At 38.2% G+C, this 21,182-nt stretch overlaps 13 protein-coding genes across 13 annotated transcripts; 6 read left to right on the top strand and 7 right to left on the bottom strand.

Moving 5' to 3' along the window:
- Positions 1-36: 36 nt before the first annotated feature.
- Positions 37-3,828, bottom strand: Gasu_21610 (DNA repair protein SMC6). The gene is made up of 2 exons (XM_005706950.1): positions 383-3,828; positions 37-327 (listed from the first exon to the last, which is right to left on the bottom strand). Exons 1-2 carry the CDS (start codon positions 3,801-3,803, stop codon positions 269-271), a joined length of 3,480 nt encoding a protein of 1,159 aa, XP_005707007.1. The 5' UTR covers positions 3,804-3,828; the 3' UTR covers positions 37-268.
- A 19-nt stretch (positions 3,829-3,847) lies between these two features.
- Gasu_21600 (5'-nucleotidase) lies at positions 3,848-4,938 on the bottom strand. The gene has a single exon (XM_005706949.1). It carries the CDS (start codon positions 4,904-4,906, stop codon positions 3,932-3,934), a length of 975 nt encoding a protein of 324 aa, XP_005707006.1. The 5' UTR covers positions 4,907-4,938; the 3' UTR covers positions 3,848-3,931.
- Positions 4,939-5,108: 170 nt separating this feature from the next.
- Gasu_21590 (lupus La protein) lies at positions 5,109-6,303 on the top strand. Its single transcript, XM_005706948.1, has one exon. The coding sequence runs from the start codon at positions 5,236-5,238 to the stop codon at positions 6,256-6,258; it is 1,023 nt and encodes a 340-aa protein (XP_005707005.1). The 5' UTR covers positions 5,109-5,235; the 3' UTR covers positions 6,259-6,303.
- Positions 6,304-6,308: 5 nt separating this feature from the next.
- Gasu_21580 (cell division cycle 2, cofactor of APC complex) lies at positions 6,309-8,176 on the top strand. Its single transcript, XM_005706947.1, has 4 exons — positions 6,309-6,438; positions 6,496-7,095; positions 7,145-7,330; positions 7,385-8,176. The coding sequence occupies exons 1-4, from the start codon at positions 6,316-6,318 to the stop codon at positions 7,946-7,948; spliced, it is 1,473 nt and encodes a 490-aa protein (XP_005707004.1). The 5' UTR covers positions 6,309-6,315; the 3' UTR covers positions 7,949-8,176.
- Positions 8,177-8,197: 21 nt separating this feature from the next.
- Positions 8,198-9,698, bottom strand: Gasu_21570 (protein binding protein / zinc ion binding protein). Its single transcript, XM_005706946.1, has 5 exons — positions 9,472-9,698; positions 9,368-9,421; positions 9,183-9,316; positions 8,976-9,066; positions 8,198-8,913 (listed from the first exon to the last, which is right to left on the bottom strand). The coding sequence occupies exons 1-5, from the start codon at positions 9,595-9,597 to the stop codon at positions 8,227-8,229; spliced, it is 1,092 nt and encodes a 363-aa protein (XP_005707003.1). The 5' UTR covers positions 9,598-9,698; the 3' UTR covers positions 8,198-8,226.
- A 7-nt stretch (positions 9,699-9,705) lies between these two features.
- Positions 9,706-10,578, bottom strand: Gasu_21560 (uncharacterized protein). Its single transcript, XM_005706945.1, has 2 exons — positions 10,064-10,578; positions 9,706-10,009 (listed from the first exon to the last, which is right to left on the bottom strand). Exons 1-2 carry the CDS (start codon positions 10,571-10,573, stop codon positions 9,866-9,868), a joined length of 654 nt encoding a protein of 217 aa, XP_005707002.1. The 5' UTR covers positions 10,574-10,578; the 3' UTR covers positions 9,706-9,865.
- A 9-nt stretch (positions 10,579-10,587) lies between these two features.
- Gasu_21550 (serine/threonine protein kinase) lies at positions 10,588-12,438 on the bottom strand. The gene is made up of 5 exons (XM_005706944.1): positions 11,708-12,438; positions 11,615-11,656; positions 11,252-11,551; positions 11,085-11,204; positions 10,588-11,035 (listed from the first exon to the last, which is right to left on the bottom strand). The coding sequence occupies exons 1-5, from the start codon at positions 12,395-12,397 to the stop codon at positions 10,673-10,675; spliced, it is 1,515 nt and encodes a 504-aa protein (XP_005707001.1). The 5' UTR covers positions 12,398-12,438; the 3' UTR covers positions 10,588-10,672.
- Positions 12,439-12,467: 29 nt separating this feature from the next.
- On the bottom strand, positions 12,468-14,288 carry Gasu_21540 (MFS transporter, SP family, sugar:H+ symporter). Its single transcript, XM_005706943.1, has 2 exons — positions 14,055-14,288; positions 12,468-14,000 (listed from the first exon to the last, which is right to left on the bottom strand). Exons 1-2 carry the CDS (start codon positions 14,276-14,278, stop codon positions 12,599-12,601), a joined length of 1,626 nt encoding a protein of 541 aa, XP_005707000.1. The 5' UTR covers positions 14,279-14,288; the 3' UTR covers positions 12,468-12,598.
- A 10-nt stretch (positions 14,289-14,298) lies between these two features.
- On the top strand, positions 14,299-14,943 carry Gasu_21530 (trafficking protein particle complex 1). Its single transcript, XM_005706942.1, has 2 exons — positions 14,299-14,486; positions 14,539-14,943. Exons 1-2 carry the CDS (start codon positions 14,320-14,322, stop codon positions 14,819-14,821), a joined length of 450 nt encoding a protein of 149 aa, XP_005706999.1. The 5' UTR covers positions 14,299-14,319; the 3' UTR covers positions 14,822-14,943.
- A 15-nt stretch (positions 14,944-14,958) lies between these two features.
- Positions 14,959-16,434, top strand: Gasu_21520 (glycine/serine hydroxymethyltransferase). The gene has a single exon (XM_005706941.1). The coding sequence runs from the start codon at positions 14,965-14,967 to the stop codon at positions 16,369-16,371; it is 1,407 nt and encodes a 468-aa protein (XP_005706998.1). The 5' UTR covers positions 14,959-14,964; the 3' UTR covers positions 16,372-16,434.
- A 4-nt stretch (positions 16,435-16,438) lies between these two features.
- On the top strand, positions 16,439-17,273 carry Gasu_21510 (U2 small nuclear ribonucleoprotein B''). Its single transcript, XM_005706940.1, has one exon. It carries the CDS (start codon positions 16,465-16,467, stop codon positions 17,215-17,217), a length of 753 nt encoding a protein of 250 aa, XP_005706997.1. The 5' UTR covers positions 16,439-16,464; the 3' UTR covers positions 17,218-17,273.
- A 4-nt stretch (positions 17,274-17,277) lies between these two features.
- On the bottom strand, positions 17,278-18,958 carry Gasu_21500 (cell division cycle 14). The gene is made up of 2 exons (XM_005706939.1): positions 18,459-18,958; positions 17,278-18,404 (listed from the first exon to the last, which is right to left on the bottom strand). Exons 1-2 carry the CDS (start codon positions 18,908-18,910, stop codon positions 17,345-17,347), a joined length of 1,512 nt encoding a protein of 503 aa, XP_005706996.1. The 5' UTR covers positions 18,911-18,958; the 3' UTR covers positions 17,278-17,344.
- A 430-nt stretch (positions 18,959-19,388) lies between these two features.
- Gasu_21490 (enolase) lies at positions 19,389-21,179 on the top strand. Its single transcript, XM_005706938.1, has 7 exons — positions 19,389-19,599; positions 19,651-19,785; positions 19,840-19,962; positions 20,013-20,084; positions 20,144-20,299; positions 20,355-20,891; positions 20,948-21,179. Exons 1-7 carry the CDS (start codon positions 19,435-19,437, stop codon positions 21,074-21,076), a joined length of 1,317 nt encoding a protein of 438 aa, XP_005706995.1. The 5' UTR covers positions 19,389-19,434; the 3' UTR covers positions 21,077-21,179.
- Positions 21,180-21,182: the final 3 nt, after the last annotated feature.

Raw genomic sequence — 21,182 nt, 5'->3', positions numbered from 1 at the left:
CTACGTTCTTGTGTGTGCTATCTTTGACTTATGATTCTGTCGATGTAACTTTTTATTATCTTAAAATTTGCTTTTCCCATCCTGCTTCTTCTATTTTTCATCGTTCAAATGAATTCAATACTTTCTGCTTTCTCTATAGTTTTCCCAACGGATAGAAAAACCTACAATTTTAAGCCAGTAATATGAGTTGTCTCACGTGTATATATACATTGCCATTCTTTTTGTAAATGACTATGAACGTCTTCAACGGAGTGGAGGATCAAGTAGTTTAAGAATATTCATTTTCATCCAGAATCTGTTGTTCCATATTCATCCATCTGTTTCTACCTTGAAACATAAAATGTTAACATAAAACACGTAAAAGTTAGCTTCCTTAACTTACTAGGAGGCTGTAATGTGATAAATCTCAAGTCATTACTGTTACAAATAACTGAGGGGAGATGCAATGGAGTCAGAAAGATAAATTGTCTATTCCTTTGCGACTTGGCTTCGTCAAATATAATTTGATAAGCAGTGTGACGGTTTCCTTCATCCATGAATACATCAAACTCATCAAATATTCGAAATGGCACTTGCAATGCTTCACCTAAAGCTAGCATAAACGATAGTGTAGTATAAGATCTTTCTCCTCCAGATAAAGATTTCAGGTCTTCCGTTAAGATATATGTGCCATTGCTTTTGCGCTGAGAAGCTACAGAAACTTTGATAGAAACAGTTCTCCTCTTTCGGTCAATATGCAACTCTCCTTTATGACCTCGATGACTCATAAAAAGAGCAAAATATAACTGGATAGTTCTTTCCACTCTCTTATGCATTTTACTATAGGATTTTCTCCAATTTGCTATATTATCAGATATACGCTTAACTACAGTGTGCAAATGAGAGAGTTGTCTATTCGTTTTTTCTAATTTCGTCTTGCATTCGTTCAATTCCTGAACTATCTGTACAAGAGTCCTACCAGGAGACCTTTCATTCATCACTTTGATTTGTTCTGTCAAATATGTAATGGCATTTTCCACAGCCTCTAAAGATGAATATTTCCATTCTGTTAAAGGAGGACCGTATTTTTCTTGTGTTTCGTTACGCTTTGTTTGCAATTCATTTTCCAAAGTTACAACTTCAGAAGCGATCATTTCGATGTAGGAATAGTTCTGTTCAACCTCTCTTTGCAATTCGGCTTTCTTTCTATACAGGCCTTCGCATTCTTCCTTCTTGTCCTGCATAAACTTGTAAATATCGTCATAGTTTTGAGTCAATCGGTGAACCTCATTCCTCAGCTCGTTCATTTGTTCCGTAAGAGTTGAGAGTTCATTATTTAACTCATCTATGGTGCCTTCAATAAGAACAATTTGTTGTTCCTTCTCTTCTTTTTCTGCCATCAACGTTGCAAGTCGCTCCGTTATTGTGTCATTATCTCTCATAGTTTCAAGATCCTCACGTTCCTGTTGCTTCTCAGCTATTTTCCTTTCAACATTTCTCTTCTGTTCTAAAGTGCATCTTCGTCGTTCGATAGCACGATCTATATCCTGCCTTAGATTCAGTTGTGTCTTTTGAGCCTCCTTTGCTTGTTTGATGTTTAACTGAATTTTTTCCTTCAAGTTCTTATATCTTGCAGCTGCATCCTTCTCAGCTCGTCCAAAGTCTTCAGTAAGAAGAATGGGATCATTGGAGAGATAACCTCTATGGAATAGGCCTCCATTGCGCATGAAAACTCTTTTGCCTTCAACAGACCAACAACATTTGACATTGGGCAGTTTTTGTTGAGCAACAACGATGCATTCATGTAACGAATCAAACAACAAATTCATATCCAATTCACATAAATCAAGCAAAGTATTATATACAAGTGCATCAGTCACAAGAAGTTCATCAATCATTGTGCGATAATTGTGTAAATCTGAATTTCGCAAAGTATAACGGCTATTATTGAAAGTCACAACCACCACAGAGACATTTCCACCAAGACTTGCTAATAATTTGCGGTCGTGATGATCGGACACAATAAACTTTCCAAGAATATTCCTACCAATGCACTCTTGAATAGCTCGAGCCCATTTTACATTTTTCACCTTTATATAGGACCCTATAGGACCTATTGGAGGTCGATGAAACATTCCAGCAGCAACACAACGATCGATATTCCGCTTGAATGCTTCATCAACTCCAAAACGTTCACAAACATTTCCTCTGGACGCTCTTTGCCACTTTGCAACTGCATGTTCAGCTTCTGTAGCTTCTTGTTTAAGAGTCTGGATAGAAAGATTCATTCTTTCCAGTTCATTTTCCAATTTTTCAAGTGCTTCTGTCTTTCGTTCGATAATATGACAACTGTTTTTGTAATCTTCATCCAACGAATCTCTTTCACGGACTAAAGAGTTGACTTCATTCTCGATAGAAATAGTCTGTTGCAATTCTGACGAGTCGTTTTCACTTAGTTGACGGTGTCTTTCCTTTAATTCATTGATGGAATCCTTAATTTTCTGTAATGCTGCTTTGCAAACCGTCAATTCAGCTCCACGACTATCTTTTGTAACTTGCTTTTGACGTTGGGCACTATCAACTTCTTTGCGTCGCTCACGAATCGCTTCCATTCTTTCGGCCACTTCATTAATAAAGCCTTCTTTCTCCTGCACTTGGGCTTTTAACGAGTCAATTTGATTATCCAACTGCTTGACAGCTTCTTTCTTTGTATCTAAAAGATTTTCTTTCTCATATTGTTCTCGTCTTTTATCATCCACTTGTTTCTCCGCCTGTAATACAAGTCTCCAAGCATATTCCTTTTCCAAATCATTCAAATCTTGCTTAAATTGGTCCAAATTCTGTATGGCACCCCTTTCTTGTTCTAGAAATTTCACCTTTTTCTCTAACGAAGGGACCATTTCTAGCTTTTGCTGTATTGCAACTTCCGATTGCTTTCTCTTACTTTCAGATTCCATCAAGTTGCGTTCATAATTTCGGAGTCCTGTTGCTTCCAAAAAGAATCCATAGAGGTCATCACCCTTCTTCAATTGTAAAAGTTCTTTCCACCTTTGTTGTGGAACAATAGTGGCTGGATTCTCGACATAAATATTAAAATGACGCAGTAATTTCTCCACTTCCTGTCGAGGATTAAGACCTTCCATTTTTCTGTTTTCTGCATCAAAAAGGCTCCATTCGCTACCTCCATTTCTGAAGATTTTCCGTTGAATAACAATAGCATCTTTGAAGAGGTCGGGTCGATATCGATTATCGTACAACTCTTGTTGTTGAGCTGGTGACTTATTCTTGATACGAAGTCTTATCAGTGCATAATCTGCACCTTGGAGAACCAACTCGGATAATGAGTGACCACGCTCTGTAGATAGAGCCTTGCTTCCTAAAGCAACCTGAATTGCTGCTATTACGGCACTCTTACCACTACCGTTAGGTCCTTGTAGTATATTCACGTTGGGACCCAATATGACTTCGAAGCTTCGATGGCACATAAAGTTCATCAAGAATACCTTTTCAATGATTCCTGCACTTGCACGATCTTGGTTTCTCTCCATGAACTCTTTATTCAAGTCTTCAAACGTTTCCTTATCATCCCATCTGTCGTTTGTTTTATCTTCAGAGGGATCTCGTGGCACTGTGTGACTATCTATCTCACTTGTAACAGACCCATTTTGGGTCAAGTTGTTAATATCGACTTGGTGACTATGGAGAGTCAACCTTCCATTTTCCGGACTTTTCTTACGCTTTCTAGAGTTTTCTATAGTTGGTAGATTGATAACAGAGTCGATATCGATACCATTTGGTCTTTTTCGAGTTGCTTCAGAATGCATTGCAAGAAAAGGCGCGCAACCCAACTCCCTCCTTTCTCTTTGGGGAATGTTAAAACATTACACAATCAAAGAATGATTGGATTTCAAAGATGATTTCCATTTTTAGAATATTTGTATAAAGACAAACGCTATAATTGACTTTGGAGCTCTAATGCTTTTTCAATCCAAGTTGGAAAGCCATTCTTGGACGATTGTAAAGCATACTTTAAAACGGAACAAGGTATCTCAAATGGATGTGTCTCTGGCCAAGTAGATAAGCAGGTTATACTGGCAAACTTCTTTCGTAAAACTTCAATGTCGGTCAATCGTTCATCTGGTACAAAGTCAATTCCTCCGTGAACAACTAGACGAAATATCTCATCTTCTGTTGACCTCGAATTCTCTTCCTTTTCTGAAACCCTTTGTAACACATCTCGATAAAATACACCTCCTAAACTAGTGGAAAGAAACTTTCCATTCCATTTGGAAGGAACATTCAAATTCAATAACAAGTCTCCTGTTTGAAAACACTGCAAAAGCAAATCAAAATACTGATCTTCAGTAAGACTTTCTTCAACCCTTCGCCGATAAAATGTAGAAAGTGGTCTTTGAAAATTTTTGGGACGTTGAGGCAAAAATGTCAACAACTTGGAACAAAGCTGAAACGTTGCTTCTACAGCAGTCAAAATATTCTCTTCCCTCATATCGTTGGAGGCTAAACTGGTTGCTACTGAAGGGACACCATAAAATGCAGCATGTCTTGCTCCAGCAAAAGTTCCACTATGCAACACGTCATGGCTAGTATTAGGACCCAAGTTGATACCGCTTATAGCCATCGTTGGCACTAAATTTTTATAATAAAGTAAACCGTTGGGATCTAAAGCCACAGAAACACAGTCTGCTGGAGATCCACTGACACTAAAAATGTTTTCACCAAAGTTTCGCAGTTGTTTCATGCGTAAATCACTCGACATAGTTAAGCGATGACTACAAGCACTTTGGTCCGTGTCTGGTGCTACCACAATTACTTTGCAGCCCCAAGATGTAAATCTTTTCGCCAACAATAGTATGCCAGGACTAGTGACACCATCATCGTTAGTCAACAGGATACAAGGTGGATTCATTGAAATAGTAGACATTCCTGAAGCCTCAATGTTTCTGCAGATGAAAAGGTGTTGACAACTATTAGAAGCAAATTTATGAAGACGACGTTCCACTGCGATGAAATAACGTTTCTGAACCGACTGCCAAAAAATATTGGTGGAAAACCCAAAAGCAGCTGCTCTTAAAAGTAACAATCAAATACGATTCTTTGCTAAACAGAATTGAACAACGCACAACACTTACTTTTGGCAAGGCATTACCGAAACTTGAAGTGTCACAGTCTTCTCTCACAAATGGAAATTCTCGTAGTGATCGAAATGCTCAGCGACGTTGTTTTGGTTATGAAACAATGACGGCTATCGCTGCGGTTCCTAAAGAAGCTTCCTTGGAAGATAAAGTAAGAAATCAAGTAGAGTTTTATTTTTCCGATGCCAACCTTCCAAGAGACAAGTTTTTGCGCTCAAAAACTGGAGAGTCAGGAGATGGCTACGTCTATTTGGATATTATTGCAAGCTTTAAACGTTTAAGATCACTCACGACCGATATGTCAATTATAAGAGAAGCTCTTAAAAACTCAAATCTTGTAGAGCTCAACGAGGATGGAACCAAACTAAGACGGAAGTCTGCATTGCCTTGCTCCATTAGCAATAAGCGCAAAACTATTTATGTCAAAGGTTTCCCTCAACAAAAGGAACCAGAACTTGAAAGTGTTGTGGAGTTGTTTGCTCCATATGGTGTTGTTTGCTCAGTTCGTTTTCGAAGATATCCCGACACTAAGAAATTTAAAGGCTCTGCATTTATTGAGTTTGAGACTGAAGAAGCAGCCCAAAGAGCAGCTGAAGAAGAGTTTTTAAAGGATAAGTCCGGTTCGGAACTGGCGATTCTTAGCAAGGATGAGTATTTTAAGCGAAAAAAGCAAGAGCAACCTTCTAAAGCCAATCATTCGACTGAAGAAAGCAAGGCAGACTCGTCCGAGAACGAGAATAAAACTTCTCAACCAGAAGAATCTTCTTTTCAGCAAGGTCTCATTCTTGGTCTGGAAAATATAGGAGAGAGCGTAACTCGAGAAGAAATCAAACAAGTGTTTTCCTCTTTTGGTGAAATTTCTTGGGTTGACTTTTCTCGTGGTCAATCTACTGGTTATATTCGTTTTGCACAACCAAACAGTGCAAAAGAAGCTGTAAGTTGTTTACAAGAACGGCAACCGAACTTGAGAGATAAATTTCCAGTACTTTGGGTATTAAAAGGGGATGAAGAAAAGGACTATTGGACTAAAGTGTGGCAACTTCAAAAGGAAAAAAAAGAAAAGTCTTTGAAGAGAAAAGGAGCAACTTTCTCCTTTAAGCATCATTCAAAGCGGAAGAAATTTTAAAATGAATAAACCGTTACAAGATTCCAATTTTGGACATTTTTGTTACTCTTGTCTGTCATGACTAGTTATTCCTTGGAAGACTTTAATACACCATTAGAATGTGCTCCTCTTGCTAGATGGGAAAGAAAGCGAAAGGAACAGCTGGATAGAACTTCTAAAACACCAAATAAGACACCTCAAGTAAGTTGCATCTAGTGCTCCTAAGGTTGGATAGGAATGAATCTTTGGACAACTCAGGGGGATCGTTTTATTCCTAATCGTAATGTGATGAATATTGAAGTTTCCAGACTAAATCTACAACAAGAATATTATGGAAAGGAAAACAATCAAAATAGTTCGAGTCTTCTAGATTCTCATATGGACAACGTTGAATGGAATAGTGGAAAGGACTCGCCAGCATGTCATCACTATCAAAGTGCTTTGGCAAGTTCACTTTTACAAAATTCTTATCATGAAGAACGCCCACAAAGCAAAATCCTCACATTTAAGCAAAAAGCTCCAAAACCTCAAGAAGGATATGTCAATTCCTTGAAAGTTTTGTACTCTCAGAATATGCCACAAATATCGGAACAGAGAAAGAGAATGATACGTCATATTCCTCAAACACCTGATCGTATTCTGGATGCTCCAGAGTTGGTGGATGACTATTATCTCAACTTGTTAGATTGGAATCACGAGAACATCTTGGCAGTTGCTTTGGGTTCTTCTGTATATCTATGGAATGCAAGTACTGGAGATATTCAAGAATTGTGCAATGTTTCTCAAGATGAAATGATATGTTCTGTGAGTTGGGTTCCTGATGGCCATCATTTGGCAGTTGGAACGAGTATGAAAGATGTAAGTTAAATGAACAACCTTTTGAACATCGAATTCTTATCTTTTTAAGGTACAATTGTGGGATACTCAAAGAGGAAGACAAGTTCGAAAGATGCATAGTCATTCTTCAAGAGTAGGATGTCTTGCATGGAATGGTCCTATTCTTTCCAGTGGTTCGAGAGATACAACTATTCATCATCATGATGTTCGGATTGCTCAGCATCATGTTGAAACGCTGAGAGGACATGAACAAGAAGTAAGTAACTTGTTCATTTATGTGATAGTTACTCTTCCTTAGTTTGAATAATAGGTATGTGGGTTGAAATGGAATGTTGACGGGTCTCAATTGGCTTCGGGAGGCAACGACAATTTGTTAATGATTTGGGATCATTTTCACTCCAATCAACCCAAATATCGTTTGGATCATCATCATGCTGCCGTAAAAGCTATTGCTTGGTGTCCTTGGCAAACTCATCTACTTGCAAGTGGTGGTGGAACGGCAGATAGAACTATCAAGTTTTGGAATACCACCACAGGTGCCTGTTTACAGTCGATTGATACAAAGAGTCAAGTGTGTGCTTTGATCTGGAATCGACACGACAAAGAGATTGTAAGCAGTCACGGGTTCTCACAGAATCAGCTTATTGTGTGGAAATATCCATCTATGGTAAAAATGGCGGAGCTTACTGGGCATACTTCGAGAGTTTTGCATTTATCATTGAGTCCTGATGGTCAAACTGTAGTTTCTGGAGCGGGTGATGAGACATTAAGGTTTTGGAGAGTATTTGAGGCATCAGAATCGAAACTCAAGTCTTCCAACAAAACCTTGGGACATTCTCAAAAGAGCATCATGAGGACTTGTAATATCAGGTAAGTATAGAGGTAAGTATAGGTTTTGGAATTTTAAGAAATAATGGTACTTCAAGTATTTTTCGTTGTGTAGGAACGATTCAAATGCGTTGCAAATATCTTATTGTTTTGTTTATTACTTTATTAGGGATATTTATTCCATATTTGGCTTTCTCAATTGAACATAATATATAATTGGACAATAAATGTTTTGCCTATTCTAGTTCGGGAGCATAAACACGAATCACGTCGTGAATAGGAGCTCGACACATTGGACATGACTATGCACTTTATAGAATTCCTTCAACTCGTGGTTGGAATGCTTACCTGTCCTGTTGCAATCAACTGTCTTCCACACATGGCACAAGTACATAAATGACCACAACGATATAACAAACTGTCGGCAGCTGCATCTGCACATATCACACAAACACCTCTAGAAAAGCTGGTTCCCTCAATCAAACAATTCTTCTCACTCGCTTTCCATTGAGAATATAACTTTGGATTGCTCTCTGTGGAAGAACAACCACTTAAGACTCCAGCCAGTTCCTGTCTGATGGAACGCTGAATGTCCAATTGAATATCAAAAGATGCATTTACAATATTCTTCAAGGATGCAACATCTCTTTGAAGAATCTGAACAGCCTTCTTCAGATAATCGATATTCCGTTCCATCGATACATCTTCATGAGAAGAATGCTCATTGGATATTTCAGGGTCATGTCTCCAGTCTTGGTCATCTCCAAATAATAGCATATCATGCTCGTTTCTGTTCAAAACTTGTGGAGGTAAAAAGTCTGGACTTCTTAACCTTCCAAGCAATAGACGTTCCAAATCTTCTCTAAAGCGGGATTCCAATGTATTAGAAACGACATGTCTTCCTTGAATATTATCTCTAGAATCTGCTCTCATGCGACTGGATAGATCATCAAAACGACCAGGAAAGACTTCGAGAACATGTGTGGAAGGAGCACTTGTGGATACTGAGTGCTATAAAGAGAATAATAAGTAATTGAATGAAACAGTAAACGTTTTATATACAGGATACATACCTCCTGAGGAACACCTGGAATTTCAACATGGGGTTCCAAACCATAGTTAAGGTCGCTTCTTGTTGTCCAGTCTCTCCATCCGCAGTTGCAACTACATCCTCCATAGTATAATTATGCACTGAAGCTTCTAGTTCGTCATCACTTGAAGGCTCTATTTGTACTACAAAAAAGGAATGAGTGACTACGTGATGAGAATCATTCTCGTACCGTTGTTTTCTCCTACCAAGAACAAAAGATTGAATCTTTTTATGAAAATAAAAATGATAAAGTGAATACGTACCCACATTTGTTCTTGAGCTGCTGTTATTCACTAAAGTAGTAACTTGGGCAGCATGTTCTCGCTATCCAACGTAACCTTAAGAACCCAACTCACATAAACGCCTTTCACTTACGACAACTCTTTCTAGTCTCTGAAGAAATTCTTGCCCTACTGCTCTTACTCTAGCCTAGAATACTCTTTATACGTCAACATTCAACAATGAATGTGGTTGCTTGCCTGTTCGCGTAAGAACCACAACTCTCTGACAACCCGAAGTCGTTGTAACCACTGGTCGTCTTCCGATATGTCTGGTGTTTCCCTTCTGTTGCGAGTATATCCACCTTCAGGATTTCTTTCTGACATAACAAAAGTATTTAACACATGAACTGTTGGATATACTGAAGAAGAATAGTATGCATTGGTCTCTACACCCACACAATTCTGCACGACTCAAAAGATGACTGAATATATCCATATTTATAAAGCTTTATATCAAACAATTCATCAAAAATGATTAAAAGAATTAAATTTACTATAAACTTGTATAAATGATTCGTATATTGCTTCCATAAAAAATATACAAAATCAAATAGCATGGTCTTTCGAACCAAAAGTTGTTCAAAGAGACAAGTTACATTACTTGGTTATCGGTTGTATATCCTTTTTTATCCCTCTGCGTACTTAATATTCTTTCAAGCAACTCTCGTCCTCTTAAAGAATAGGTTACTCGTGACCGTTTTGTACGAATCTCTTGAACAAGAATCTTCCGACATCTCTATCAAAGGCTGAGATATCAACAAAGAACTGGAAGTAATAAGAAATACAATACCTTCCAATGTGTCAAATGTTCCTCCAACAATTGCTTTGCGGTATAAGCACCACTCCTCTCCAACGTTATACTATGGTCTTTCTTCGTTGGCCGAGGACTGAAAGCAAAACTCTCCTCACTACTGACCTGGATATCTTCCTTTGATGGCAACTGTAATTCAGCTACTTTTGTATTATGATTGTCAGCATAAAGGTCATCAACGCTAGAACCATATACCCAACACCTCAACAAACCATACAACGGAACTTCTTCTTCAACGTCGCTTGGTATAAGTGATATATGAGGAACTATTCTACCCGCAATGAAATCTTTGGAATGGAACAGAGAATGTTTTACTTTGTTGGAAGGTTTGCTTCCTCTCAATAAGAGACCATACAGCTGGGAATATTCCGTTGTCTTCCAATACAGTTTAGACTGGCGCTCTTCCACAAGTCGTTCATGTATTTGACGAAACCTGTCACAAGAGAAGTAATTGCCATCTCTACTTTTCACAAGTTTATTGGTTTCCATATTGAAATACCCAATATATATATATATATGTATATATTCTTATATGATGATTTTCAACCAATTCCGCAATCATCCAATGACCATCCAATAAATAGCTCCTTAACCATTTCGTTCTTTGGTCATATCCTTTTCAGTCATGGGTGACAATCCACTATCAGGAGTTTCTGCTATACGTTCTAAAGGATTTGTTGCAATAACTGGCATAGCTTTACTTCTCGTCAACCGACTGCCACTTCGAAGACCTTTTTCATCCTTCAATGGTGGTTTTCTGGATACAGATAAACTGGCGAGAATATCTCTTCCTAAACTACGTTCTTCGGTCAACAAGTCACTCAACATTTCCACCAAATCTTCAAAAGATGGACGACATTCGGGACTCATATCCCAACACATCTCAATCATAGCTCGATATCTGGGATCACATTCTGGAGGTATTTCAGGCATCCTCCCAGCAACCACTCTCTATAAGAGATATGTGTCAATGTTGTACTTTTATCAAATACTTACTTACTTTATAAACATCTATTTGGGGAACTCCTCTAAAGACTCTTTCACGACTACAAAGTTCCCAAAGTACCGTACCAAAGGAAAAAACATCGGCTTTCTCTGTATAGCGCTCATGCTTTAACACCTTTTCCGACTCAATAATACATAAGATGAATAAGGCAATGAACAAACCTCAGGTGCAGCAAATTGCACAGTGCCTACAGCACTCATCACAGAATCTTTCGACATGAACCTTGAAAGACCAAAATCACATATCTTTACATTGAAGCCTCGGTCAACAAGAAGATTGGTCGTTTTCAAATCTCGATGAATAATACAAGGCTCTAATGAATGTAAATAAGCCATTCCTGTGGCAGTATCCAACGCCCAATTCAATCGAATGTTCCACTCCAAACGACTTTTGGATAACAACAAGTCTCGAACGGTACCGCGTTCCATAAACTCCGTTACAATACAAACAAATGATGGTTCCTGAATGCAAGTATTGAATCAAATCTTTCCAAAAGCAAACTTTTTCTTTTCCAAATAACTTACCACACAAATACCCATAAAAAGTACAATATTTGGATGTCTCAACTAGTAAACAATATCAAAGGACAATGATATCTCAATATCGTACAACAATACCTTGCAATTCAATTCGGCTTCTTTCTTAAACTGTTCAATAGACTCCTCAGAAGCTAAAGCATCTCCCACTTGATCTCCTCTTCTGATGGTTTTCACAGCAACTCGGGTTCCATGATATCGACCTTCACTTACTGTACCAAAAGAACCTTTTCCAATAGGTTCGCCAATTCTTAACGCTTTATAATCAATTAGCCAATTATTCGATAAGCTTTCGTTACGAGCAGATAAGGAGGGTGACTGAGGTCCTTGTTCTGAGGGATCTGCAGGCATCGAAGCTGATAAACGCACATCTTCTGGTTCCAACGTGGCCGCCACTGCATCCTTCGACTGAATTTGTGACTTACTTCTTTGTTGTTCCAAGCTCGTACGTATTTCTTTGGCAACTGTTTCTGCTTGTCCTTTGTTAACATCATGTAGTTGGTCGGATTGAGCTTTTGGGGACTCTCGATTATCACGTGAATTTCTTTCCTCTCCTGAAGAGTGCCGCTGCTCCACTCGTGAAGGAGTATTTGCAGTCCTCGGTTGTACTTTTAAGTTCTTTTCTCTGTGTTCTTGTTCTCTTTCTTCGGATGACTTGTGGAAAACATGCGGAACGTGAATGTGATGGGGAAGAATATGATGGTGTTCCTTTTCACCTTCCTTCTTTCCTACATTTTCAGGAGTGGAATCTTTTGAAACATCCGCTCCCATATCTACAAACTTGCAATAATTATGACAACTTGTTTCTCAAAAAACTTCCAAGTGGACACAGGCCCACTAGCATATAACAAAAGTTAAAAAGTTCCAAGTAATATGAGCTTCGTTCCTAGTACATATATCTATGGGAAACTAGAGCTGGTAAATTTGTAGTTTATACAACAGTTGAAAACTGTCAACCAACTGAAAACCCAATCAGCTCAAATTGTCAGGCAAGGCCGGATTGATGATGAGAGACGAAGGTTCGTTGCTTTTGTTGGAAACTTTCCTATTCCATTCTGAACTATCCTTGTGAGCTGACTGATCTATGGAATCTGTAATGGTTTGATTTCTATTTTCTGCTTCTATAGTATTACCAGTAGCCTCTGAAGAGGAGCGAAACCACGGAAATAAATTGTCCAATTGCTTCAAATTCTGTGATGCTTGACTACTCCAAGACTGCCGGAATAACTGATCCATCACTTCCATATCTAAGCCTTTGGTCTCTGGAACAAAGAGAAAGAAAATAATCCAATCTATTATTGTACAACCGGCAAAGAAGGCGAAGGCTCCTTCTGTCTTCATTTGATCCATCATATCAGGAAATGAAAATGAAACAACAAAGTTGAATGCATAACTAAAGAAAGTACAAATACTCAAACACTCAGATCGAACTTCCAAAGGAAATATTTCAGCAGTAATGACCCATGAAATAGGACCCAAACTAGGACTATAGAATAGACGAAATAATAGAAAGCCAACAATACTCAAAGCCATGCGAATCTGACTGGAACCTAAAAATGCCAATCCAACCAGTAGAGACATACAAGCAATGATAGGCATCGTGTACACTAGTAGCACTCTTCTTCCAAATCGATCCACAATCCAAAACATGGGAAGTGTGAAAATAACAGTTCCAGCTCCATATGCAACATTCACATAAACAGCATGAGAAACAGACATTCCAGCAGAACGAAGTACAACATCGAAATAATATAGCATTGCGTTCACACCCGATAACTGTCTCGAAAGCTGCAAGAATATCCCAATCACAAGAGCATGACGAATATGTGGAATTGTTATTATTTTAGAAATGATGCCATGACCACTTCTTTCTCTAGCAGTTCTTGTGATATTTTCTTTGATAGAATTCATATCTTGAATAGCTTCAGCTTCGGTTGTTCGTAACTTTCGAAGAGAAGCCAAAGCTTGAGGATATCTTCTTTTGTGAATAAGCCACCTTGGTGACTCTGGAGTAAACAGTAATCCTGTTATGCATAACGATGGTGGAATAATAACAGTTCCCAACATAAATCTCCAACCATTGGAAACATTAACAAAAATGGCGTCAGAAACTGCTCCGAAAAATAAACCCAAAGTAACAGAGAGCTGATAAGTTCCGGTCAGCATTCCTCGAACTCTGGCTGGAGCACACTCTGACAAGTAGATAGGAACTGTTGAACTGAATATTCCAAAGGAGACTCCCAGAATAATTCTAGCTGTCAATAATAAACCCCAAATATTGACCAAAGCTTCCATTATTCCAGCTCCAACTGCAACAAAAGAAGCAACACCTAGAGCGCCTTTTCTGCCAACAAAAGAATTGATAAAAGTAGAACTAAAATATCAGTATGAATATCTATAAATATTAGAAAAAAACTAACAATCTTACAAGCTTGAGCCAATTAGGGCCCCTAATAACGTTGCAGCTGTTGTAAGTCCATGTAGAGTTGCACCCAGCTGGTAGTGTTTGACAAAAAATAATTGTGCTCCATTAACTAGTGCAATATCTATGCCTACTGTAGAACCTCCAAAGGTAGCTATCAAAGCCAGAAAATAAAGTCGAAGTGGAATATCTTTAATCCAGTCTTGATACTTTCTGTGAAAGATATTCATAAGTCAATAGAAGAGGACTGTTGATTTGGAGAAATTGGTGAATGACGGTTTATGCATTTTATTTGTTTGATCGTCAAGGCAACTGTTTGTGCTATAGAGAATGGAGTAGACCCAAACTTATGAAGGATGCTACACAAGATCAGAAAAATACTTTTGGTGTATTATTTGCTTTAAAAAACTTTTGCAAGAAACTATCTCCTCGACAACCGTGAGTGTTGTTTCTTTCTGTTTCAAACAATATTGAATGGAATGGGTCGTAGTGGAGGACAACTGAAGAATTATTCGACAGATGTATATTCACTTCATTATTTTGAAAGCCCTACAGGTCTTCGTTTTGTATTATTGACGAGTAGAGGTTCTGGAGACCTTTCCGGGGTTCTTCGTGATATTTATTTGAATGTATATGTTGACACAGTTACAAGAAATCCATTATATGTACCAGGAGAATCTATTCAGTCACAACTTTTCTTTTCGAAACTTGATACTGCTATCAAGGCACTTGCTTGTTTTCAAGACAACGAAGAAAACAAAAGTATTTCATGATGACCATAATAATAAATGTCATAGATCGTCGTGAATTGTTGTTATCCATGTTCACATTTGTTCCTTATTCTTTCTCCTATAAGGGAGTTCTAAAGCCTATTTATGTAAAGTCTCATCAAAAGAATCGAGGTATTGTTGTTAGAATGGTAACTACCAAAAAGGATCAGCGTGTTTTGTTGGACCCTGGCCTCCAACAAGCAGATCCTTTGGTATATGAACTGCTAGAAAAAGAGAAACGTCGTCAATGGAAAGGATTGGAGCTAATAGCTTCTGAAAATTTCACATCTAAAGCTGTTTTGGAAGCTTTGGGTTCGGCTTTTACAAACAAATACTCGGAAGGACAACCAGGAGCTCGATATTATGGAGGTAACCAATATATAGATGAATTGGAAATACTTTGTCAACAAAGGGCATTGGAAGCTTTTAGCTTGAATCCTAATGATTGGGGAGTGAATGTTCAGCCTTATAGCGGTTCACCTGCAAACTTTGCAGTTTTAACTGCTTTGTTACAACCTCACGACCGTATCATGGGACTGGATCTTCCCTCCGGTGGTCATCTAACACATGGCTTTTATACGGCAAAAAAGAGAGTCTCTGCAAGTTCTATTTATTTTGAATCACTTCCCTATAGGGTTTCTCCAGTGACAGGTTATATTGATTATGAGAATTTGGAGGAGTTGGCACGTCTCTTTCGACCAAAGTTAATAATTGCCGGTGGAAGTGCTTATCCACGAGAATGGGACTATGCCAAGTTTAGAAAGATCTGTGATGAGAATGATGCCTATCTTATGGTAGACATGGCACATATTTCTGGTTTAGTTGCTGCTAAGCAAGTGTTATCACCATTTCCTTATGCTGATGTAGTGACAACTACGACTCATAAGAGTTTACGTGGACCAAGAGCTGGTATGATATTCTATCGACGTCAATGTCTTGCATATAGTAGAAGGGGAGAAGATTTGGAACCTTTGATCAATTCGGCAGTATTTCCTGCTTTACAAGGAGGACCACACAACCATCAGATTGCAGCACTTGCCGTTCAACTTGCTCAAGTCAATACACCGGAGTTTAGAGAATATGCAAAACAAGTCATATTGAATGCCCAAGCTTTAGCTGAAAAGTTAAATTCGTTGGGTTATCATTTAGCCACTAGTGGAACAGAAAATCATTTGATATTATGGGACTTGAGAGCTCAATCATTGACAGGGTCCAAGGCCGAAAAGTTATTTGAAAAATGTTCTATTACTTTAAATAAGAATTCTGTTCATGGAGACAGTTCTGCATTGAGTCCTGGAGGTGTTCGTATTGGTACTCCTGCTTTGACATCTCGTGGATTCAAAGAAAAAGACTTTGAACAAGTTGGAGAGTTTCTCCATCGTGGAATAGAAATTGGTCTCAATATTCAGCGCAAAACTGGAAAGAAGTTGCAAGATTTTTTATCAGGATTGGAAGTCTATTATCAGCCGGAACTCATTGGACTGCAAAACCAAGTAGAAAGCTTTGCTTCTAGTTTTCCTATTCCAGGTTTTGATGCGAGAATAGGCGACTAGTTGTATAAAGAATACCGAAAACAAACTTTCTGCAATTTTTGTAATAAAAAAAGTCCGTACGATGCAGCATCGGTTTCTTGTTCGATCTGCAAAATGAGTGAGGAGAATAGTAAGATTACGAAGAAGAACTCTTCATCTCTTTCCACAAATATTGGTAACGAAAAAACAACTGGTGCTAGGATCCTTCAGAGTGTAGATGTTCCTCCCAATCAAACTATATATATTAGGAATCTCGACGAAAAAGTGAAGAAACAGGAACTACGTCAGTCTCTCTATGAAGCCTTTTCCCAGTTTGGTCGTATAGTGGATGTAGTGGCTTTGAAAACAACTCGAATGAGAGGCCAAGCTTTTATTGCATTTGAAGACATTGCCTCTGCAACCAACGCTTTGAGAGGATTACAAGGTTTTTTGTTTTATAACAAACCTATGGTGATACAATATGCAAAGGCAAAGTCTGAGAAGGTTGCAAAACTAGACGGCACTTTTGTTCGGCGCTCAGAAAGAAAACCTGACCAAGACGCAAGTGTAGAGCCAAAATCCGACAGCTTAAAACGTAAACGAACTTCTACACCAGTTTTATCGAAAGACTTGGACACTTTGCAAGTGGGAGAGCCTAATCACGTGTTATTCATAGCAGGAATTCCACAAGATTGTTCTTTGCAACAGTTGGAAAGTTTATTTGTTCAATTTCCAGGATATAAAGAGACAAGGTTAGCTGCAGGTCAAGAACGTGTTGCTTTCGTAGAGTTTGAGACGGAAGACCAAGCAACGGTTGCCTTACAAGGAATGCAAGGTTTTCGTATATCAGAAACGAGCCAACTAAGTATTGTGTATGCCAAAAAATGAGTTGTACTCGTCCATCTCATTCTTTTATAACAAATATGAAACTTTTCCTTTTGGTTAGATATTCAATTTTAGTCAGTCGATGTAGAACAAATGAAAGCAATTTCAAACGTTATGCAACTTTCATGGCTTATTGAGGAGAAGAGGAACTAAGAAATACTGGGTCAGGTTCCTTAATAACGCAAGTAACCAAAGGTCGACCAAACTTGGACTTTCGTGTTGTCATTGACTCTTCTCGTAGAAATCTTCTGTTTGCTCTACTGGTTAGAGTACTTTCCCAACTTTCCCTATGTCTACCTGCTACAGTTTCGTCTTGGCTTTGTATTTCCGTATTGTCGTTTTGTTCCATTATCTTGTTGTCCATAAATACATCGCCTGATCGAATTTCCATTTCTTGTCTTACTAAGAAATTTTGTTGCTTTCCTATTACGGAACCTGGTCGACATATGCGTACCCAAGCAATGGCTTCTACAGCTTGAAAGTCGTAATATCTCATCAGAGCACAGCATATCAGTGTTCCAGTTCTACCTAAACCAGCTTTGCAATGCACTGCAATAGCTCCTTGTTCTGTAGCACAAATACTTAAAAACTGTTGTAAAATTGCTCTCGAAGGAATTCCTCCATCTTCAAAGTATAAATCATAATGATGAATACCTGCATCAACAAATCTCCTTGCTTCATACATCTTGTTATTCAAACGAACAACACAAGTAACATTCTTTTTACGAAAGTAGGGAATATAATCTTCTGGAGTAAAAGAACGTGAACCATCAGGAGATAAAGTACGTACGGCAGTAGGACCACTAAAAGCAAGAAGTTTTCCAGGTACTATCCAGTTAAGGTCTCCATGCAAAGGTTGCTCAAAGAATTCATATTCTTCAATATCAAAAGTCTCAGGATCAAAAAACCTACATTTTTTGGCCTTATCGAGTGCATCAATACAATGTTTTACAGTAAGTTGGAAAGAAGACTTCACAAAGGAAGCATCCTTGAAATTACAGAAGCGTGATTCCAATTTCTCCAGTCTTTTATAAACTTCTTCTGTAGACATTCCCAAATGAAACAATGCATAACCTCCTATTAGAATAGCAGCATTGGTTATGTATTTATCCTCATCTCTACAATAAAAATACACGCAAGAATCTCTCGCATCAACAATTTTCTTATTCGTCAGTTGGATAAATCGATATCTAAGGATTCAAAGCAATATAAGCAAAATTTTACATAAAAAATGGTATCCTTACAATTGTCCTAAATTCAGTGGTCCAAAATCCGCACAGAAAGGCTCATAAGTTAACAAGTCGTCGATGGAATAAAATTCTCCTACTAGTTCTTTCCTATCAAAGGAGGAAAGGCTCTGGCTTTCTGAGCATTGCATAAGAGCAAAACCCATTGGAGAGGAAGGTGAAATGGTTAACACACTCATCAATTTCTCTGACGAACTTTCTTCGTTCTCCAACTCCATAGGTTTTGAACATAGTGTTAAAGTTTCACTATTTTCAGTCATATTCTCTTCTTCATCAACACAAGATAAACTTCCTGTGGCTTTATCAGTACCATTTTCTGTTTTGGGACGAAGCACACGGTAAGAAACCAGTTCCCACATACTCTCGTTCAGTGGAAAAAAAGATAATTTCCCCTCTACAAACTCACAGACGACTTGTTGTAACTGTTTCCAAATTTCTTCTTTTCCCATTAGAATACTGAATAGTTTCACCTCAGTTTTCGTTGATAACTTCTTTCTCTGAGTGAACTCTTCAAGCTCTCAATTCCTCTATCACTCTTAAGACTACTCGTTGGGACCTTGAAATACGTTTTCTTAATTTAAAAAATGAGCGAAGAAAAGTTTTTCTAAAGAGTCGAGCTGTCTATAGAAACAGAACGACAACTCTTGAAAAGAAAAATTCAATTGCTGTTGGAAATTTATATCATCGTCAATCTCATTCAACATGAAGGTGCCTTTGACAGAACGAGAGTAAACTTGAGACTTGCATTTACTGATGGTGGTGGGTTACAAGAAACTTGTCTATTTACAATCCAATATATTTGTTTTTCACATGAATACATTTTATTTACAAATACATATAGCTAGTAAAGAGTAATTGAGACATTTTTCTCAAAACTAGTCACTCCTACTGAAAGTTTTTCACACGATGAAGTGAGATACAAATACTTTTGATTACGCCATTTTCCATTGATTGATTTTTGCAATTTACTCTAATGACTGTCATTCAAAGTGTCGACGCTAGAGAAATTCTAGACTCTAGAGGAAACCCAACAGTCGAAGTTCAAGTGACTACCGAACTAGGTGTTACTCGCGCTGCTGTTCCCTCAGGTGCTTCCACTGGAGTTCACGAGGCTCACGAGTTGAGAGATAACGATAAAGTAAGTTTTGTTCTAGTTCACACTTTATGTAAGATTATCGATAAGAGCTAGTCGAGGTTTCTTGGAAAGGGAGTAACAAAAGCAGTTCAAAACGTGAAGGCGGAACTCTCAAAGGCTGTGATCGGTATGGATTGTCGAGACCAGGCTGCTATCGATCGCAAAATGATCTCACTAGATGGGACTCCCGTATGTCTGCTTGTTATTTTTGAAAGTGACGGCGTTAATGACAAAAGCTACTAGAACAAGAGTAGACTCGGGGCCAATGCTATTTTAGGAGTTTCCATGGCCGTTTGTCGTGCCGGTGCAATTGCTCGAGGAGTTTCTTTATATCAACATATTAATGATCTTGCTGGTAAACCAAAAGTATGGCTATGACACGTTCCATGTTTCTTGTAGTTATTAACGAGATATAGATACTCTTACCTGTTCCTGCTTTCAACGTGATCAACGGAGGATCTCACGCTGGAAACAAGTTGGCCTTTCAGGTATTGTTTAAAGTTTCTTCCCAATTCTATAATCGTTTCAACAGTTTGCATACTTTTAGGAATTTATGATACTTCCTGTAGGAGCTCCTTCATTCCGAGAAGCATTGCGAATGGGAGCTGAGGTTTATCAAAACTTGAAACAAGTCATCAAAGCAAAATATGGTTTGGATGCTACTTCAGTAGGAGATGAAGGTGGTTTTGCACCCAATATCCAGGTAAGGCATCATATCATTATTTCATATATATACAATATGAACGAATATTATTTAGGATTTGGAGGAAGGAGTTCAGTTGTTGGTAGACGCCATTGAAAAGGCAGGACATACTGGAAAGGTTAAGATTGGTTTAGATTCTGCTGCATCTGAGTTTTGGAAATCTGACAAGTCCAGTTATGATTTGGACTTTAAGAATCCAGCACATTCGGATTCTTATCTCAAGTCTTCTGAGCAATTATTGGATATTTATGAAGACTTGGCAAAGAAGTTTCCCATAGTTTCCTTCGAGGATCCTTTTCATGAAGAAGACTTTGACGGTTTTGCAAAGATGACAAAGGCATTGGGAAAGAACTATCAAATTGTTGGTGATGACTTGTTAGTGACGAATCCGACTCGAATAAAGAAAGCCATTGAAAGTGGTGCTTGTAATGCTCTTTTATTGAAATTGAATCAGATTGGTACCTTAACCGAGTCTATTGAAGCAAATGACATGAGTCGAGCAGCCAAATGGGGAGTTATGGTTTCTCATCGATCTGGCGAAACAGAAGATTCCTTTATTGCAGATTTAGTCGTTGGTTTGGGAACTGGACAGGTATTTTTTGCTATATTTACAAGTTCGATTTCATATATTATGATTGTATTTCTTAGATAAAGTCTGGAGCTCCATGTCGTTCAGAACGTCTTGCAAAGTATAATCAGTTGCTGCGTATTGAAGAAGAATTGGGAAGTAATGCTGTTTATGCGGGTATGCAGTTTCGAACGCCTTGGAATGTTTGAATAGCATTTGTACTTGTGTGTCTGTTTTTTGTGTTTGCAGTTTTTGTGTTTTTTCTATAAAGGAGAATGCCATTCTGTACTTTATAAAGTAATCCATTTTCATGGC

This window comes from Galdieria sulphuraria, assembly GCF_000341285.1.
Source record: "Galdieria sulphuraria unplaced genomic scaffold scaf_15, whole genome shotgun sequence".
Classification (NCBI taxonomy): Eukaryota; Rhodophyta; class Bangiophyceae; order Galdieriales; family Galdieriaceae; genus Galdieria; species Galdieria sulphuraria.
This window is presented reverse-complemented; position numbering and strand designations above follow the sequence as displayed.